This window comes from Astatotilapia calliptera, chromosome 2 (genome assembly GCF_900246225.1).
Source record: "Astatotilapia calliptera chromosome 2, fAstCal1.2, whole genome shotgun sequence".
Classification (NCBI taxonomy): domain Eukaryota; kingdom Metazoa; phylum Chordata; class Actinopteri; order Cichliformes; family Cichlidae; genus Astatotilapia; species Astatotilapia calliptera.
Genome location: NC_039303.1, coordinates 30555338 through 30568954, shown reverse-complemented (window position 1 = coordinate 30568954; position 13617 = coordinate 30555338). Strand labels below are relative to the sequence as shown.

The following is a 13617-nucleotide window of genomic DNA, read 5'->3' as shown; positions in this document are numbered from 1 at the left end:
GGCCAGTAAAACGAATTAAATGGTGATTGTTGGCCGACTTTCTTTTCTCACAGTCACCACTTCTTAATTCTCCTTCATCTTTGCACAGGATGAAAACATTATGAGGTCCCTCCAGCTCTTTGAAAATGTCATCTAGACACGAGGGAGATGGTGCAGCAGACGAAGCACAGAGTGTGAGAAGAGAAACGAACAACAGGAAAAAGAAGGAGGAGAAGGAGTGATGAATAAGAATCTGCAAGCAAAAGGAACAGCCTAACTTGTGAGAGAAGGCAGACAAGAAGCTTGTCAATTTGGGTGTGACTGTTTTCCACAAAACCTTCTGGAAGGCATCCTACTGTAAGAAATCTAAGGCGATAAACCTTCACTGGTTTTGGAAAGCCTCCTTTAGACAAAGTTGACCTTTCTGTGACCACTTCTCTCATCTCCACCTCCCTCCCTCGTTTGTTGCTGTTGTCAGTGTCATTTTGGATGGTGCGCACTTAGTGCCACTATGTAAATACTGCCCCTCTCGCATTTGGTTGAAGGCCTTTCTGAATTATGTAAAATTGTTACCATGCAAGGACTTAAATTCCTGAATGCAACTTAGCAGAGAGAGCATCCAAACCCACACTTTGCTCAATAGAATCTTAAATAAGAGCATTACAAATTTCTGTGTCAATACAAAGAACATGAGCAATATTGTGAAGCATGCACAAGAGATTCCTACAGTGTAATAAATGAATATGTGTCATAAAACTCGGTGGCAATATACACAACATCTTGCTAAATGGTTACGTTTGGGATGCCCGGTCTGTGTGCAGCATCTCACCGAGCCAGCTCGGCCAGTTTTAGACATAAAATCAAACATAGGCCTCTAAAGGTTTGCAGAGCTGAACGTGTGAATGTGTCCCAGCTTGTGACATTCTTAGGTCTTGTGACAGCTTGCAACAGTCCTCAGAGGCCTCCTTAACTCCTAATGTGTGTTCCAGTATCGTCGGTCGGTGTTTGAATGTTGTAATGACTCGACTGTAGATATTTAACTGTTGTGTCTGTGGATTCTTCTCAGTGTCTTGAATCACTGGTGTCTGTCTGTGTGTCTCTGACTACCTGTCTGTCCTTCTGTCAGATTGGATATAACCCTATAATTATTCTACCTGCCACTCGGTGTTAAATAAAGAGCCCATTTAGAGGTTTCCCGGCATGCAGATGGAGAGCAATACGAGGATGTGCACATGTTTGTGTGTGTGGTGTCCCGGTGTGACGGTCCCATTTCCCTGAATATTAAAGTCTCATTTATTCTAGCATGTAGCTTCATCTTCAAATGAGCTGACTGTGTTTTTGCACGAGAGGCGAGGTTTGTCTTTAACTCTGTCTGTTGAAAACGTCAACTCAGAGCTACCAAAACTTCACTGTGAGGGAGAGATGTTGAAGGGAAGATTGCAGAGGAGGACAAAGCTCAGAGAATAAGACAGAAGATGAAAGTAAAGACCTTTTCACTGATTATGGAGGAATGGAAGCCATGTTTCAAATAAGAGCCATCGTTTTTGAAGACTGAGTAGTGCAAAAATACATTTATAAATGGTTTACTGTCATGCCTACTCACTGTGCTACCAATATAGTGATTTAAAAAAGCAAAAACAAACAAACCCCAGACATACTTTCACATAGACGGACGGATAGACAGGCAAACAGACAGACACACTTAAAACAGTCAGAATGAAATAATGTGTGTATTGAAATACTGTAAAAAATCATTATATTTATCAATAAACTTTTCAAGAAATAAAATCAAGTAACGTCTGCTTTTTCCCCCCCACCATGTTGCTCCATACGGTTTTTCTGTTTTACACCTTATTATATGGTAAAACCTTTAAATAAGCACATGAGCAAAAGGGTCACAACAACATTTTATACTGTACCCATATACAACGTAAGTACAAAAGGACTTGTACATTTGTGCCTCCGTTTCAAAGAACACGGCCCACAAATAAAGCATGATAATGTGCGTTAGGAAAAAAAAACCCAAACTTCACCATCACTGAACATGCATCACTCCTTTTATTCCCCAACTTACAGCTTGTTTCCTATTTTCCTCACTTCGCACCACCAAATCCAAGCATCTATTTTCTGTTTATTACTCCTTAAAATAAATAGCTTTTCTTTTCTGTCCATAATGTAACACTGTTGTTATAATTTTGTTGGAGCGCCTTACAGGTGACTGTGATGGTGCGCTGTAGTCTCGTCAGAGTGAGTACATCTATAAATGAAGGTTTAAACACCAGAACAATTAAGAATTAAAGAGGAAGTCGATTTTATCTTCGTTGTTTTGAGCAGACATTCTTGTTTTGTACTTTGATAAAAACACAAAGAGATCTGGCCTTTCTCATAAACACATTCCAACCCGTGCACTTTGTTGTGTAGCTGCTGGAGTGCAGGCCTAGATGATTATCCTCCCACTAAAATTTAAAAGAAAAAAGAAAAAAAAAAGGTAATAACAGAGCCAGCTGTAATCAAGTCCACTAAGTAGGGTAGACTAAGGCGATGGTCGCACTGAGAAACCACACCTTTACAAAACACTGATTCTTGCATCTCAATGTGGAGAATTAATTACCTCCATCATGTCTCCTCTTATAAGTACGAGCGCAAGAGGACAATCACATGGTGGCGAGAATTTTTTATGGTGGTAAGTCTTTTTTCGTATCCTTTGAATTTGTGTAGTCCTGGTGTTTCCAAGTACAGAGCTGCAACATTTTGTCCAATAAAGTTTCTGCTTCAGGACTCACCACGACTTCAGGTCCACTTTCACAACCACTCAATCGGGTTCTTCCGTTTTTGTTTTTTTTCTGGTCACACTTTTCCCCCCCCCCTCCACAGTAAGGATCACAGTAAGTCCTACTGTCCTCATGTAGGTCTAATTTAATTAAAGTATCCTCGCAGGGCTGTTAGAGGATGCTCAGTGATTACCGCTTGGTGTCTGGTCTCTACTCCCTTTCCTCGGCCCAGGGTTGAAGGTTCTGCAGCGCATACAGGGAGGAGTTATGGGCGCACAGTGGATCTGATACCGCTGATTCGCTGAGGGACTTCTGGAGGGCGGACTGCTGCAGCTGCAGGATGAGGCGATTGGCCTGCTGACGCTCCGCCTCCCTCTCCTCGGCTGTCTGCCTCCTTAAAAAAAAGAAAAAAAGAAAAAAAAAGAGAGAAATGAAACATTATTTTGGTTCAATAATTTTAAAAAGGCTGTGTACGATTAAAGGAGAGCGACAGAAAGTCTTGAAGTCGGAAGATTGCTATTTGCAAGATGAAAACAGCAGCTGTGCCTTGTTAGGAAAAAGGATGGCGATGCAATAGATCTGTTCGAAGCATAAAAATGAACTCAGTAAAAATATTTTGGGAATCTGAAAGGTGAATTAAGGGCTTATTAATCAAACAATACAAAACCCTTCCTTGTTATTATTTAATTTAATTAGTTTCACTTATTTGTTTATTTTTTTTAGAAGTTTTTCAATTTAATTTGGTCGGAATTTAAAGTATTTAAACTTTAAAATTATTTCCACATACTAAACATACTACACTAAGCTAAAATTTAAATATTTTCTGTAAATGTATAGTCACATTTATGTATTCGTTTTCTTTTGCGACTGAGTCCGTTAACAGGAAGATGTCACTTGGAAAGTGGAAAGTTTGTGTTTTCAGCGTCTAATAAAGAAGTCAACGATTTTTCCTGGAATTTTTTTTTAAGTTCCTATACGGGCATCATTTTTGACACGTTATCATGACATTTCATACCAACCTCCACTTGGTCCTGCGGTTCTGAAACCAGGTTTTGACTTGCGCGTCTGTCATCTTGAGACTCTTTGCCAGAGCTGCCCGCTCGGCGCTGGCCAGGTACTTCTGTCGATGGAAACGCTTTTCTAACTCACATATTTGAACTCTTGAAAAGGAGGTGCGCGGCTTTTTCCGTTTAGGAGGCGTCCGGTTCTGGTACGGGTGCCCTATTCTCCGCGTAACGGCAAATGGCACCAGAGCCGCTGCAGGAAGGAGAGACGGGGAGACAGCGATAAATATGAGGTGAGATTTTATACAGCAGCAGACAGACGATTTCTGTGTGGAGATCCAAGGCCAAATATCACAGAAATCTGCCCTGTGCGACAACAGTGCCCTGTTTATGCGGTGCATATGTGAAATATGGTGATTTATATTATATTTATTAAGCAAGTTAAATCTGAGCAAATCTTGAAACAAAGCAATAATAAATAGCGAGTAAATATTTCTTCTTGAAGTTGTGTGAACTTTAGATATTCGTGGCACTGGTAATTAGAACAAGAGCAACAACAAGCATTTTGGTCTATCACCGTGGAATTGTGTGTCTGTATATTTACAACTATATATAATACATGTATTATATCAGGCCTGTGGTCATAAAAGCTTCCATTAATCTTCAATAAAATAGGCCACAGGACTATTTGTGTAATAAAAACGTTTCAAATCCTCTTCACACACCCTTATAAATACAGAGAACTGGTTATAGCTTTTATTATTTTACATAATTGTGCTTCAGTTTCCTTGAAATTTATGAGATAAATCACTCCATAGTCCAATAATCAGCTTATTTATAGTTATCTTTAATTCCATAAATTAATGCATTTATTTGAGTTACTTTCATGTTTATTAGAAAACTGCAACAACGCCAGGTTGTTTGGTTTAACTGTGTTAATGCACTGGGCTTGTTTTTCGCAAAAACGTGACGCAGAAATTAAACATTCAAGTTCTACAACTGAAGCCAATTGAACAAAGCGGATGATGACGTTTAATGACAGTCTGTAAATGTAGTGCATTCTAGTATTTTTTAAAACAACAACTTGCACAATGTTCTATATATTTACGCCTTTTTAGATAAATAACGGGCAAATAAATTAAATAGGCTTTAGAGTTCTACAGATATTTGGCAGAGGTGCTGGTTTTTGTAATGGCTGAGCAGCACTTACTACCGTTTTAAACATTATAAAATATTAACGAGGGGAAGTCATTAGTTCTAACAGCTGGCCTACCTGATATTCTGTCCTTGGCAAACCTGTTCCCTATCCAAGGGAAGCACAGACCTCCAAAGCCAGGAACAGCGCTTTGCACGGGGGCCGGGGGTCCCGGGGCTGTCACTGGTCTGTGGGCTGGGACGCGAATGACTCCCCGGCTGCCCAGACTCCTGCTCTCTCCGTATGAACCTGAAGCCTCCACCGGAGGCATTACACCGGAGAGGGAGATCGAGAGCGCGGTATATGAGGGCGCGTTGGCCCCAGTCGGGCTTCCCAAACTGTAATAACCGTCTCCGTTACTTAAATCTGATCCACTTTGTCTTCCCGCCGTGCGCGCGTTTTCTGGCTCAGTACCGGCTCCCAGAATCTGGTCGATGCCGAAGCTTATGGGCTCGTGATGGGCCGGTTTTGGAGGAGGGCTCGGCGCGCTTGGTGCTTGCTCCATTCCTCGCTCGGTCGCAAAAAGGGCAAGAAAACTGAAGCAGATGGGGGGTTTTAGGCGTTGTTCGCTGTGAGGTCAAACTGTACCAAAACTCATCATCAGAAGTGTCGCCATCGCTATCCAGCCGTAAACCCAGAGTCCAGCGCGTCCCGGTTGTCTCTAACAGGCCTCTTTCAGAGGACTGGGTCCTCTCTACAGGCTGTGGTGAAAGTTTGATGGGCGTTTGGCGAGATGTGACGTTCTGTCCTCCTCTCAGCGCATCAAAACGCTCCGTCTAGCAGCTCCGTCCTCCTCCATCCCTCTCCACCTTTCATTGGCTGGCACTGGAATGACTGATTGAATGTCAGTGGGGGTAGGCCAACGATTTGGCACAATAATCAAGATTTCACATAACCACGGGCGTCAGCGTGTTATATATATGGTAAGATATGGCATCTTGATGTTGTCTGAGTGAGTCAGTATTTCATTTGGCGTTTCTTGTAATTCTAATAGAGAGCAGGGAGCAAGCAATAACTCTATGAAAATGTAAATGGAATATCGAAAAAATCGGACCCGGGGGGAAGGACCAATGTTCTCTGCTGTTTGGCGATGGATTTGAGCATTTCAACCAAATAACGTTTTGTCATTTACCTGTCAATGTTCTGCTCGTATCCAGAAATACATCCTGAAAAATCACTTTTTTCAAGTTTTGTAGTAAATAAAGGAAAAACTTTTTGCATACCCTGAAGTCTGACGAACTGAAAATTCTGCCCGTTTCCACTTTTCAGGCTAGACGCAAAGTGCGAATCATTTGTCCTCATACTGCTGCTGTCATTTCTTGACACATGTGGAATGTGCAAGAATAATAAGTTCACACGAAAACTGGCTGAAAGCTGTTAGAAAAAAAACTTGGTGATATAATCCCCTACAAATATTCTTCACCTTATAAAGAACTCACCAAAAAGGAAGAAGATACATTCCCAGTTTATATTTAAATCCTTCACTTCGTCCGCACCATATAATCAAATACAAAGAGTTAGTTGTTACAATTTGCATTTTTTAATATTCCTTTGTACTCTGTCAGGTGGGTAAAATGTCGGACTTTTAAATTTAAACCAGTAAAACGAAATTCGGTGTCCGTGAAGTGTCACACTTAAAAATTTAATCTTACCACATTATTGCCGAGTACAGAGAGAGTGTGATCACATTTTCTGGATGTTTAGGTGTGACGTTACTTACAAATAATTTCTAAACATTTACTTCATGCTCTGGTTGAACGTTTCTATTAAATGTGGGAAGTAATATCAGCTTACGAGAGGCAAATAAACACCCCAAATCCATGATAATAGCACTCCAGTGCGTAATTACGCACATCCAATTCATGACATGACACCCATCATGTAGCTCTTTAAAACAAAAAAACGACAGCAGCCTTATTGAACGTTGGCAGAATCACCAGCACCTATTGAGCTTGGCAAAGCAATACACGGCCTTATTTGTTCCTGGTAGCCAGTGCCACATTAAATGACCTGACAAGGGAAAGCCACGGGCTACTTCAGATAAAGTGTCCGGACTCTGGAAGCTGCTAACCGCTCAGATTCAATGTAACAGGCGCCCAAAGTGACCGGGTAATCACATTTTCACTAACTTGTCTCACGGACAGACAAATGTGCGTGGGGTTGGGATGCGGCAGGTGGCTTTTTAGGCTATCACATTACAGGACTTTAACAAACTAGTAGCTACCCAACATACTCATTTATTGACAAGGTGGTTTATATTCGTTGGCTTTTGTTCATGTATTTAATCCGTGATTGGTTTGGAACTGCTGCGCTTTAATTGCCGAATTAATTTATTTAAACACTTTATTTAACATTATATGGATTCTGTTGTTTTCTTGTGTTTTCGTGCGCAATTTTTGCTACTATCGTCAGTCTATTGCTGTTTTTAAATCATCAATAATTATTTAAGAAACGACTCAATTCATATTTTGTAGTCCACTTTAAGACCTGGGAAAATCTTCGGATTAAATACATTTAAATAGTTAAATTCCAGCTTGTGATACAAAATCAAATGCAAAAAAGGAGCATATATATATATATATATACACACACATATATATATGTGTGTGTGTGTGTGTGTGTGTGTGTGTGTGTGTGTGTGTGTGTGTGTGTGTGTGTGTGTGTGTGTTTTGTTTTTTTAAAGAACCCATATCTCGCCCTTTACAATAAAGTCTTATGAAGCAATATGCGATGGGACAAGGCCCGGGGTGATTGTTTGGCAATATGGACAGAGTGTTGGCTGGTTCGCCCTGCCATATGTGAGCTCACCGGTGGCTTTTGATGGGGGAGAATTGGTCTGTTATAGCTGTCATCATTTCAGACATTTTTATGTTTCTTCTCTTGATGACATTTGCAAAGATTATTCCCTTATGACGGAGTTGTGAACAGAACACAACACACATTCAGCTTCTTTTAATTGCACGGACACTTTTTTTTTAATAGGATGAGTCACACCTACATGGCAATAACTGCTGAATAGCTGTTTCAAGAAAATGAATAATTATTGTATTTATCCTGACTCCTGCACAGAGTGAATGTAGTCCCACCAGTCCGCACGGAGCACTCGTTGCAGATGCTGGGTGTTAGTAATCTGGTGTAATCCAGTGATTATGATTGATTATGACACGTTATCCCTGACCTTCCGGGATTCCACGATGGCACGGGTTGTCCAAAAACAGCCCAGGAGAAACCCCAGCTTGCATTCTGCCAGGTTTGTAAATTCATTGATCGCGTGAATGCTGGATAAAAAAAAGTGCCGGACTTTTTCATTGGGTCGTGGATACAGCAAGAAAAAAAATATAAGTTTAAAAAAAGATGCTGAGGGTCCATTTCAAAAGCAGCCTTAAGGTGATCTCGTTTAGACCAAAATATTTAGGCACTGTTTCGGAAAAACCTACCGCCGGTACAATTAAGATGCACATCAATCCTCGTTTTTTTTCCACAGGCAATATAAAGCTGACACCCTGATTCCAAAAGTCCAAAAAGAAACGACAACAAAAGAGTGAAAGAGTGCGATTTGTTTGAGAAATTACCACTTGATCTGCATAATCGGGGGTCTGGGCTGCAGCTCGGTACCCGGGGGCTGCGTTTTTATTGCGCGTCTCTTCGCCGTTATCAATTTCAGCAGCGCGCCTGACTTTTTAAAAGGGGGACGAGGCCGGCTGCTTCTGAATAATGAATGACACGCTTTTATATTGTCGCTAAAGTGCCCGTGATGTTACAATATGAAAAGGCAGCGGTAAGTAATAGTGCATTTAAAGGGGATGTAGTGTATTATTATGATGTAAAAGAGAAGGAGAGAGGCGAGAGGGAGAGAGAGAGGGAGATGAGTGGAGAGCAGAATCCAGAGAAAGAGAGAGATTGTTTTATTACAATAAGAGGAGATGAGTTTGCCTCGCAGCGAAATGGGGACCAGTTAATGAAACTTTACCGCAGCTAACGATTTCCCCTCCCTCGCTCTAAAAACCGCCCTTATGAAATATTTAAACTATTTAATATAGGTGGTATTAAGCTGAAAGACACTGGCATTGGCCATCTGACAACATTTACAAGGCTGTGGATTTTTCTAAAGTTGGGTAAACAAAGCTTTACGGCCCGCTTTTTTTTCTCCTCTGCGCACATACACCAGAAGTCGTGTAGTAAATCACGCTTACATTGAGCGCAATATAGTGAAAATGTGTTTTACTGTTGGGAGACTTGATTTAGTCTAATTTACACTTTTCTCCATACCCACGCCATGAGTCCCCCCCTCACAGATGCAGCATAAGCCCGTCTTGTCTGTAACGGGGGGGGGGGGGGGGGGGGGGGGATTGCATGGCCCCAGTGTGGGGGGAGATAGTGTTTCATATTGACATGCTCAGTGGGATTGTTGGATGAGAAGAGAGCAATGGGATCCCCCATCAGGGACACAGACAGGACCATCCTCATCCCTGGGCTGTCACAGGAACACTGCTCTGTGCTCCTGTGTGGACACTCTTATCTGCATGACACTTAAAAAGCAGATAAACCATGTAAAATGTCACCGTAAATGTCAGTTATATGGCCTGGTAGATATTAAAGGGTTTTAATGACCAAATATGAAGGTTATAATCCCAAAAGGTTCATTTTATTGGAGGGAATCTATTTTATATTTCCCTAAAAGACAGATGATAGCACACCTTTTGCCTTTTAAATGTTGTAGGGGCTGATTTTAAAAACGTAGTGGTAGATCTTCCTGTGTTTAGATAAGACACAAGTTTATTATTTATTTATTTATTTATGTATAGGGATGGTATTTGTTTCAGTGAATGTTGCATTTTTTTGCTAAACTCAAAAAACAATGTGCTTTGGTTTTGTGTGTGTGTGTGTGTGTGTGTGTGTGTGTGTGTGTGTGTGTGTGTGAGTGTGTGTGTAGACCATGTTAGCCTGTCTGATGGTTGAATGCATGGCTGCCTCTTCACGCTGGTTAAAAGTCAGGGAGGGAGAGTCGGAGGGAGGGGGAGGAAAAGAGTGAGAAAGGGAAGTAAGTAACCGCACAGACATGGATTTTAGGGATGGACAAGAGCAAAAAAAACCCAGGATGGATGGGTGGATGGCTAAGACTTAGATGTGAGAGAAAGAGTTAAGGCATTAGTCCGGGGGGCTGATGATAATTGGACACATGGCTTGAGTTTGAACAAGAGGATTCTCAAAGTATACTCTTTTCTTTGTGTGCGCGTGTGTGCGTGTGTATCTAGCTGTACGTTTGGAAGTTGACCTGTTAGATGTGAGCTGAAGGCTAAGTAAAAGTTTCCCTGCTTTTAAGTCTCTCATCACACTCAATAGCTTTCAAAGGGATCTGCCATTGACAAAATGACTGATGCAATTAATAAGTGAGTGTGTGGGTTTTTTTTTTTTTTATCTATAATGACTGATTTATGTGTGCATGTCTGAGAGAGAGCGTGCCAGGGTGGGCTTGTGCTTAAGAGCAGCTGAGTGCTCTTGAACGCCCCTGGTCGTGGCACTAATGTGTTAATTCATTACTGCTTGTAGTCAGCTGCATTGTGTCAGTGCAGTGTTTCCCGTCTCCCTCTGTCTGTGTTCTCTCCACTTCATAAAAGCCGATTATGCTGCATGTCGCCGCTGTTCCACCCGTTCTCTCATGCCTCTTGACCTCCTCACCCCTCCTGTTGCCTGCCCGCGGGGCACTCATGCAGGGGAGCAGAGGAGGGAGGGACAGAGGACCAGCTGCCACCAGCCATAGAGCTCTGGTACCTGGCAGAGGCAGCTACTCCAGCACCCTGCTTTGCTGGGCCTTCTGGCCCCTCAGGGTGGGGGCTGGGGGGGGGGGGGGGGGGACACCAGCCTCATGCCACCAGCCCCACCTGTCTTGCCCTAGGCGTAGTGTGACCGATTAGACACACACACTCAGATATATACAGCGTTTCCCTGCTGAATGAGTCTAAAAATTTGAGTTTTGATCCAACGTGAAATGAGAATATTGCAGAGGCCGCAGAAGTTGTGCAGTCCAGGGAATCTTTCATTTGAATTAAAAACGCAGCACTAGTACGAAATCTTTTATATGCTCTGCGCATGTGTCTGTTTTAGGAAATAGGTCTATATTTAAATACAGATTTCCTCAACACACATGCACATATTGACACTACTACAGTCCTCTGCACGCTCTCACACGCACACACACACACACACACACACACACACACACACACACACACACACACACACACACACACACACACACACACACACACACACACACACAAGGATACACAGAGGCACTTTGCTGTGAGGCGTGAAAGAGCGAGAGCTAAGTGAGGCCACTCCGGAGCACTATTCTCTATATTGATTTCCCATTATCAGACCTCAGTCCCTGTGGAGTCATTAGTACTGGGATCAAACAGACAGACAGAGAAGGAGACTAATACCAGTCACTTACACCAGCACAGGGAGATCACCTTACCTCCCCGAGGGTAGGAAGGCCAGAGAGGAGCATAGGAGGAGAGGAAACGAATGAGAGGGGGGTAGTGGATGCATGAGTGCAATGGGCTAACAGATGGAGATGGCAATGTGTAGAGTGAGAGGAAGAGGAAAGAGGTGGGGTTTCGAAGTGGAACGTTCATGGGCAAATGGTAGACACCTTTGATCACTTTATTTGCCCACTCTGTTTCGTCTGTTGTGGTGGAAAAAGCTTTCGCTCGACTTTTTAGCTATAGACATCTGCAGCAACCCACAAACATTTGCCTTTTGTTTTTTGCTTCGTAGATCTCATTATGTTTTCACAGGTGACTTTTCTCTTTGTCCAACCTTGTAAAAGCTGGCCAATATAGCTCCTCAGCCTCCTCTCTGTCAATAATTTTATAGTAAAGATGCAATGATGAATGGTTTTCATGTAGCCAGCAGCTGTCCCCACACCGGAGAGAGAGACAAAGAGGGAAAGAGAGAGGGGGACAAACAAAGAGAAAGAGTGAAAGAGGAATATGAAATGTGAGATGCTCATTTTGGTCCCTTGCTTCATAATTTCTGTGGATGTATTTATCCTCCATGGATTCAGAGGGAGCAATGAATTCGTCGTATGAATCAACACCATCAATCTTATTCACTTCTGCCTGCCAGTGAGCCCTGGAAGTGGTGGTCAGGCTTCAGTCCACACACTCAGATCGGGCCACACTGACACACACACATGCACGCTCGCACACACACTGCTCAGACGGGGGTGACCCTGGCCTGACCCCCCTGCTGACCCCCAATCTGTTCCCCAACCTCACACCATGAGAGCCCGGAGCACACTGGGATAGGGACACGCACGCTCAAAGACACACACGCACTGGCACATTGTGCAGCGTGTGATCTGATGGATATTTCCTCAGACAGTACCATGTGTGTGGGCAGAGTGCGTGCGGACACCATGCGTACGTGTGTATCTAAGTGTGCGTGGTGCCATAGCCTCTGCCCCCTCCCACTGGTGTTAATTGATTCTTGGTGCGCTGTGCTGATTGGTGTGAGGACCCCTAGAGGCGGGCTCAGTTCACCCCCCAACACACAAACACCATGCCCCCACCCCCATTTTATGTAGCACCTGACTCACACACATGCACAGTACACACCACACAGACATACAGTATCTCTATGTAATGTATGTCCACAAACTGTTAAGAGCGCATGTGTTGACTGTACCGGTGAGAAAATACACATGCACATGCTCACACTTGTGTCTTTCAGGGGGTTTTCACACCCCGGTAAAGAGGAAGCTGGCTAGCTGACATGAGCAGATTGTGGATCATATGAGACAATCCGCATAGAAAAAATCAGTCTTAGAGGTGATTCGTGAACAATATAGGTGGGCGTAGGTGTGTGTGCATGTGTGTGTGTGTGTGTGTGTGTGTGTGTGAGAGAGAGAGAGAGCCAAAAGAGACAGTAAGAGAGATGAATCTCCGGTTATTAATTTCCAGCCGCGGCCCCTGGGTGAGATGTTAATATAGGGCTGATTGTGACTAATTTCTTATTAATTGCCATCAGCGATTACACAGTGGCCAGTAATGTGGCTAATTTGTTGAAATGAATTTGGTTTTTGGAGGCATTTTAATTGCTGCAGGTGGGCAGCGTCCTCTGCACACTGTCACTTTTGTTTTTCAGCAGGAAACTTTTGACGTCGCGCCGCTGCTGTGTGTGACTAGTAACAGCAATAATGTATGAATTATGTCGCATTATCCTAACAGCACAGAATGTGTACATGTCTGTGTATGTGTAATCTTCGCATGCGTTTCTCCCTCTTTGTCTGAGGACATGCACGGAAACAAATCTTTGCAGCATCAGTGTAAATGTCCTTGATATCTTATTCATCAGCCTTATGCATCCTCCTCCTTCCATATATCTTCGCACGTTCACGATCATTACAGCAGGGATGGAGAAACATTTAAGTTGTTGCCTTTGTTTGTTGAATGTTTATAGCTTCCGTTTGCACAGTCTCAACGACCACTGAGGAACCAGTAGATACAAAATCCAAATCCTCCTATAAAAGAGGAGATGCCCTCTGGGCAGCCATAGCTCATAGTTGGCCTGATTTAGTGGCAGCCAGGAATCTGGGCTTGAATAAAGACAGAGAGAGCGAGGGCAGAGTGGGAGAGAGAGAGGAAAAGATAGCTCCCTGTGT

General features: G+C 43.0%; 2 protein-coding genes across 4 annotated transcripts in view; one reads left to right on the top strand and one right to left on the bottom strand.

Moving 5' to 3' along the window:
* Nucleotides 1–1767, top strand: part of kcnip1a (Kv channel interacting protein 1 a) — a 46999-nt gene extending 45232 nt beyond the window's left edge. For all 3 annotated transcript variants that reach the window (XM_026194562.1, XM_026194571.1, XM_026194579.1), the window contains one exon: nt 89–1767. In XM_026194562.1, coding sequence (XP_026050347.1) covers nt 89–136 — 48 coding nt within the window. In that variant the 3' untranslated portion in view covers nt 137–1767. The remainder of the gene's footprint in view (nt 1–88) is intronic.
* Nucleotides 1768–1891: 124 nt separating this feature from the next.
* tlx3a (T cell leukemia homeobox 3a) lies at nt 1892–5696 on the bottom strand. The gene is made up of 3 exons (XM_026194547.1): nt 5028–5696; nt 3770–4007; nt 1892–3144 (listed from the first exon to the last, which is right to left on the bottom strand). The coding sequence occupies exons 1-3, from the start codon at nt 5452–5454 to the stop codon at nt 2961–2963; spliced, it is 849 nt and encodes a 282-aa protein (XP_026050332.1). The 5' UTR covers nt 5455–5696; the 3' UTR covers nt 1892–2960.
* Nucleotides 5697–13617: the final 7921 nt, after the last annotated feature.

Bases quoted from the DNA above. Each gene is read 5' to 3' on its own strand.
- tlx3a (XM_026194547.1), bottom strand. From the start codon at position 5,454: ATGGAGCAAGCACCAAGCGCGCCGAGCCCTCCTCCAAAACCGGCCCAT. The intron at 4,008-5,027 runs GTAGGCCAGCTG...TCCTTCCTGCAG, and splicing joins TGCCAAGGACAGAATATCAG to CGGCTCTGGTGCCATTTGCC. The intron at 3,145-3,769 runs GTTGGTATGAAA...CTTTTTTTTAAG, and splicing joins AACCGCAGGACCAAGTGGAG to GAGGCAGACAGCCGAGGAGA.